The sequence below is a fragment of the Nomascus leucogenys genome, chromosome 13 (assembly GCF_006542625.1).
Source record: "Nomascus leucogenys isolate Asia chromosome 13, Asia_NLE_v1, whole genome shotgun sequence".
NCBI lineage: Eukaryota > Metazoa > Chordata > Mammalia > Primates > Hylobatidae > Nomascus > Nomascus leucogenys.
The window spans coordinates 23,350,118-23,356,697 of record NC_044393.1 but is presented as its reverse complement, the minus strand read 5'-3'; the positions used below and the strand labels follow the sequence as shown (position 1 = coordinate 23,356,697).

General features: G+C 57.6%; 1 protein-coding gene across 1 annotated transcript; it reads right to left on the bottom strand.

The window, feature by feature from the left end:
- Positions 1-2,992: 2,992 nt before the first annotated feature.
- On the bottom strand, positions 2,993-6,355 carry MAFB (MAF bZIP transcription factor B). Its single transcript, XM_003253579.3, has one exon. It carries the CDS (start codon positions 5,962-5,964, stop codon positions 4,993-4,995), a length of 972 nt encoding a protein of 323 aa, XP_003253627.1. The 5' UTR covers positions 5,965-6,355; the 3' UTR covers positions 2,993-4,992.
- Between the last annotated feature and the right edge of the window lie 225 nt (positions 6,356-6,580).

The following is a 6,580-nucleotide window of genomic DNA, read 5'->3' as shown; positions in this document are numbered from 1 at the left end:
CCCTGGTCCTAGTGCTGCGCGGTGGCTCGGGGGACTCCAGACTCTCATTCCCCGCGCCGCACACTCCAGCCACCTCGGGACCCCGCTCGGCAGCGCTTCCCCGCCAGGCAGCGCGGAGATAAAAAGCAGAAGAGAAATCAAAACAGAAGGAGAAAGTTTTCTGAAATGAAAGAGGTTACGAAGGAAGGGCTAAAAGAATGGGGAATGTCAAAGAAATAAAAAGGATGCCAGGAGGCAAGGGAATGGTGCCCAGGCTCCCACCCGTCCCCGCGCACGCGGACCCGAGGCTCCTGGCAAACCCGGCTGAGCGCCTTCCCAGACCCGCCTCGCTGAAGGTGGCGGCGGCGGATCCAGCCCGCACAGCCTCCCGCACACCCCCAGAGATCCGGGGTCGCAAGGGGCGGGATTCGCGCCGGACTGGACTGCAGCTGCTCCAGCCAGGGGCGCGGTCCGGAGGGTAACCCTCGTCCGGGGGCCTGCGTGTGCCCCGTGCGTGCGTCCGGGTGTCTGAGCGTGCCTCTCTCTGAGTGCGTCTCCGGGTGCAGGCGCCAGCCTGTCTACGTGGGACTGGTGCTGGCTTGGAAGACTCCCGGCGCTGGGAGGATTTTCCCCCGGGGATGTGAAGGATTGCAAGGAGCCCGCGAGCCGCGGGGAGCAGTGGGAAAGGAAGAGGATGACGGTGGCGGGGTGCCGCTAGGGTGGGACGTGCCCGAGGGCCTCGGGACTCAGTTCTCTTTTCCTGGGCTTGTGGGCTCTGGGGCATCACGGCGGGTTGGGACGACGGGCTACAGGCAGAGACATAGCCGGGGCTTGCCTGATGTGCGAGTCCGCCCTGGAGGCTCCGGAAGCCCGGGCCTCCCCCAAGGAGCTGCCGGTTCCGCCTGACTCTCGCCTGCTTGCGCCCCGGGGCCTGTTAGTGCTCACTTGGAGGGTTGATGCGGGGACTGACAGTGCCTCAATGTCAGTCCCCGCACCATCAATGTGGGTATCAATGTGGGCATCAATGTGTGCAGGATGTGTCTGTGTATCTGTGTGTCAGTGTATCACTAAGACTGGGTTCTGGGATTGTCAGATTCTCCGAGAGGCAGCTAGTCACTCCAAACCGGCTTGAACCACTTTGTCTTCTGGAGGCAATGTTGATGGTATTGGTCACTGGGTCGATGTCTGTGCGTCTATGCTCTAGGGAAGAAAAGCCAACACTTTGGAGTTTGCAACCCTCCCCAGCTCAGAGGCTAAGGATGGAGAATGCCAGTCCGCTTGGGACGATTCCAAAGGGAGTCAGGCCACCGGATTTAGGGTCTCCACCAGCCAGGAGTTGGTGATCTTTTTGGTCTCTGGAGCCATGCAGTGGGATTTCCTCTGGCACCCTACCTGAGCGAAGCCTCTTTCACCACAAAGAGGATACATGTGTACATGTGAAAACGTTCTGTACAGGAGCATGTGTGTATGCAGTTACCCAACTCATCAAAGCCCCTTGCTCCTTCATTCATGCACGTGGGGGCAAAGGTACCACAGAGCCAGGCTCAGCTGCCTCCTCCTCCCAGATCACAGCCAAAGCCTTCCCCACCAGACACATCTTTCATCTTTCTGCCAGTGAAATCAGCTGGGCCTTGGAATTAAATTCGAGCTAGAATTCCAAGCTTCTCTCCTATTGAACAACACCAACACACTATATAAATGTACATGAATGTTAATATTATCTGTATCCTAAATTTTTAGGTCCCCTTCCTCTTCTCTAGACCTCAGCCATCACCACCTCCAGGCTTCCAGGGATCCAGGCCAAAATTCCCTGTTAGTTTCACTCTCCTCTTCCTTCTCCCAGCTCAGATTCCCAGCTGGGGCTCCACTTCTTGGGTCTCCTATACCTCCCCATTTGGGTTCTGAAACTCCATGAGCCAGATAACCCCCAGGAACTAAAGGCTAAGCCTCCTGGACTGCAGATAATGAGTCTAAGGAGACCGGAGCCCCTCCGAACTAGCCATTGCCAAAGGATCACAAAAGCTCTACAGGGGTTGGAGATCCTACTCCATGTCCCAGGGGTGTCTGAGGCCAGCCCTGAGTTACAGACAGGACTCCAAGGAGGCTGGGAGGGGTTGGGGGTGACCTAGGTGGGCACCGCTCTTCCAAGAGTGCGGAAAAGGAAAGGTTCTAGGGCCACCTCCCAGTCAGGGATCTCCAGGCTGCAGCTGAAGCTGCTGCGCTGGAGTGATGACCCAAACCCCTCCAACACCCAATTCGAGAAGCCACTGAAATTCAGACTCAGCCACACAGTACCCATCTGCAGAGCTGAGGAATCCATGCCTGAGCGCCAGTGCACCTGAGGCATACTACCATCAAAAACACAAGTCCACACAAAGGGGCGTCCTGCCTGGAGGGTTTTGCACCCCAAGATCCAGTGCTGGGTTGTACCTGCTTCTATTAGCTTTGGGGCAAGGGAGACAGGCCCCGTTCAGAGAAGGCATCTGGCTCTGGGCAGCTCCAGTTGCTCCCAGAGGGATGCCCTGGGTAGGAGAAAGGAGACTTGCACCCCAGGCAGGAAGGCAAGGGCCCGTGTCAGCTGGGCCAGAGCGCCAAAAAGACCCAGCTTCCCCATCAAGGTGGCAGCTCTTGGCTTCCTGGTCTCCATCAATCACTATTTCAGAGCAGACAGACTAGCAAGTCAGTTCTGGTGGCCAAGCCTGAAAGCACTGAAAAAGTGGTGTGTGCCCCATACCCAGGGACTCCAAGGCTGTTTGGACCTGCGCCCTCTCAGCTCACAATCCAGCTCTCTTGACCAGGGTCTGTACCTAGGGTGGGAAGCAGAGAACACATTTGAGGCTCATGTACACGCACACTCAGACACTCAAAGAAGGGATTTGCTAGGGCTTGGTTTGCTATTCCATTGGCCATGGGGTGAGAGTAACCCAAAGTTGGTGCGACTCTTGAGGAAGCAAGAGAAGAAAGTCAAAATCATGCGAACGCAGAGTCCTCTAAATAAACACCATTTCCATGGTTTTAATAAGCAAAATAGGAAACCATTTTAATAACCAAAAAACAGAAACCAGTCTGAATAAAACTACAATAGACTAGGTTTTAATATTTTCATATCATAAGCAGGGTTTGAAATTGATCCCTTATTTTACATGAAATAAAAACAATTTCTGTTGCGGCAGGTTTGATTTCAACACGGTTGAATCTGTAAAAACCAAAGCTCATTTCTGATGCAGGACAAATATCCACAATATTTAAAACTGCAAGCACCATGCGGTTCATACAATCTTGTTATTACTGTTAATTTATCAACTAATACAAACTCAAAAATGCATCCGGCCAGCAGCGCCAGCAATTTCAAATGGGAACTTAAAAATACACTTTTATTTTGGTATTTTTGTCAGTGCAACTTAAATCCTTTTACTGACCTGCAGAAAAAAAAAGTAATAATAAAGAAAAACACCCATATCTTCCCTATAACTACTATACAACTGAAGAATTGAAGGGGGGGGGACACCACCAAGAACTCTTCCTACTATCTCAAAAGCAGGGAAAGAAACACAATGCATTGGTCTAAAGAACGCACTTGAAAGTTGCAAAATTACTTGCCAATGTTTGGGTTTCTGGTACATTCTGAGCGTGGCAGTTGGTTCAGTGCAATGTCTGCTTACCAGTGCACTGCCAGGGTCAGGGATGGCTAAGCCTCTCACCCTAGGAGCGCTGTGGCTCCTACAATTAGCGCAGGCCCAGAGGGTTCAGAAGGGACCTCAGGGTGATTCTGGTTACAATAAAAAGCAGAAGGGAGGATATGTTTTCCTTTCCTTTCCTTTCTTACTAAGGGTGTCAATTTGACCACAAGACAAGGCTGGAGTCCAGTACACTCCTCTGGGGTGCGGAGCTTGGCAGCTTCCCTGCCCTGCCCTGCCCTTGTACTGGGACCTCTCGGTTCTCTCTCTCAACACCAACAAGGTTGAAAACTAAAGCGGGAGAGAAAAAAGAGGACCGAGTGGGGATAAGGGAAGGAAAGAAAACATGCAACTTCCAAGTGTGCCCCAAGACAAAGTTGTTTTCTGATGCAAAATGCCCGGAACTTTTTCTTTTTTCTTTTTAACTTACAAACAAAAATACCATAATAATAAACCCAAACAAAGACCCTCAGCTTGCTGCCACGTTCTCTGTGCGGTTTGGCGGGGCGGGTATTTACAAGCCTATAGCTGGGACTGAAACCCCGCACGCAGCCGCCGGAGTTTCCAAACTGCGATCCCTTCTCACCCAAAGAAACAAGGGGAGTATGATCCATGATCAACAACATGCTAAAGTTAAACAAGAAAATGGTACAAAATAGAAATTATTACCATACATGTCCAGCATGCAGGATTAATATTTTTAATGCAGATTTTTTGTATTTTTCTATATAATCGAGCAGGCAATAAAACTGATGAGATTTGGGCGCCGAGCGTCCTAACTGAGGCCCGTGTCTCAGGGCTGAGAGCCAGTGTTCTCCGAACTCTGACAGACAGGTCCGTCTGTCCTTCCTTCTTTTCGCTCAGCCTCGCCTCTCGCCTGCCGGGACGCCAGAGTCCCTCTCCTTTCCTCGTTGCTCTCTTCCTGGCGCGGACTACGCTCCGGGCCGCAAAGCAGCGGTCCCGGCTTAATGGGCAAAGTTCAGAAAGCCAGGAGTCTCCAGATGGCCTTGGTGACTTCTCGGGACTATGCCTCGCCGCCCTCCAGCCTGGAGAGAAGTTACTCCGGGACCTCCCACCCTCTCGTCTCTCTCTCCGGCTCTGCTCGAGTCTAGGAGGCGGCGCTGGCGTGCGCTACTCTCGCCTTAGCCAAGGTCCCCTGCCCGCCCGCGCGCCCGCCCGTCGCCCGCGGCCCGCGCGCCCTTCCTCCCTCTCGCTCAAGTCAAACAGGTCAAGGCTGGGGCCGCGGCAGGGACAGGGTCCGGGGTAGTCTGGGACTAGGGACATGGGACAGGGAGCCCGGGCCGGGGCAAGGGCGGGGGCCAGGACCGGCCACGACTCACAGAAAGAACTCGGGAGAGGAGGGGCTGTCGCTGGTGGAGCCCGCCTCCCTGAAGCCGGAGTTGGCGAGTTTCTCGCACTTGACCTTGTAGGCGTCTCTCTCGCGGGCCAGCCGGGACACCTCCTGCTTAAGCTGCTCCACCTGCTGAATGAGCTGCGTCTTCTCATTCTCCAGGTGGTGCTTCTGCTGGACGCGTTTATACCTGCAAGACTGGGCGTAGCCCCGGTTCTTCAGGGTCCGCCGCTTCTGCTTCAGGCGGATCACCTCGTCCTTGGTGAAGCCCCGCAGGTGGCGGTTCAGCTCGCGCACAGACATGGACACGAGCTGGTCGTCGGAGAAGCGGTCCTCCACGCTGCCGTTGCCGCCCGCCGCCGTCGCCGAGGCCGTCGCGTGCGGCCCGGGCCCGGGGTGGCTAGTGGGCAGCTGTTGCGCCGGGCTAGCGGCGCTGGACGGCGGCGGCGACGCTTGGTGATGATGGTGATGGTGCGGATGAGCGTGCGGGCCCAGCTCGTCATGGGCCACGCCGGCGCCCGGGTACGCGTGGTGCGGGTGAGGGTGGTGGTGATGGTGGTGGTGGTGAGCGCCGCGAAAGCTGTCGAAGCTTTGCAGCGGCTGTGGCACTGGGTGCGAGCCGATGAGCGCTTCCACCGCGTCCTCAGGCGTCAGGTTGAGCGCCTCGGGGTTCATCTGCTGGTAGTTGCTCGCCATCCAATACAGATCCTCGAGGTGTGTCTTCTGTTCGGTCGGGCTGAAGCTGGGCGACGAGGGCACGGAGCTACACGGAGTGCTGAGCGGTGTGGAGGACACCGAGCCGGCTGGCTGCAGGCGTGTGCAGGGCCTGCCCGGACGCTCCGCGCGCCCCAGTGGCTCCTTCTTCACGTCGAACTTGAGCAGGTCGAAGTCGTTGACATACTCCATGGCCAGCGGGCTGGTGGGCAGCTCTGGCCCCATGCTCAGCTCCGCGGCCATCGCTGACGCGAGGCGCAGCCGCCGCTGCCGCCCGGGAAACTTTGCGGCCGGCCGGAGCGCGCCGAGCCAAGCGCGGGGGCGAAGAGCGGCGAGCCGGGGAGGCGGGGAGCGAGGGCGCAGCGGGCCGGGGCCGCCGGCCAAGCCTTTGTCTGGGGACGCGGCGGCGCGCCGGAGAGTCCCGAGGCTGCCTGCACCGCCCCAGAGCTCTGGGCTGTGCCCGCGCCGGGACCAGGCCGGGTAGAGTCGGGCGGGGTGGAGAGGCAAGCGGAGCGCGCGGTGGGGCTGAGGGGAGGCGTGGGGCTAGTGCCCGTTGCTCGCTCTCTAGCTCTCTTGCTCTTACGCTCTCTCGCTCGCAGCCGCTCGCAGCCGCTCGCAGCTCGGCGGTGCAGCTGTGCTGGATCCGGCGGCGCCGCAGCCTTTTATCGCCTCTTGATGTCACTGGGGTGCGGGGGCCCGGGCGGCCCGGTGCGCGGGCCAATGGCTGCACGGCCTCCGCGGCCCAGCGGCGCAGGGCGGGGCGCGCCTGACAGCTCCCCCGCCCCCCGCGTCAGCTGACTGGCGGCCCGAGCGGCCCCGGAGCGGCGGAGGCCTGTCGGAGCGCTGGAGCGGAGTGGGA

Bases quoted from the DNA above. Each gene is read 5' to 3' on its own strand.
- MAFB (XM_003253579.3), bottom strand. From the start codon at position 5,964: ATGGCCGCGGAGCTGAGCATGGGGCCAGAGCTGCCCACCAGCCCGCTG.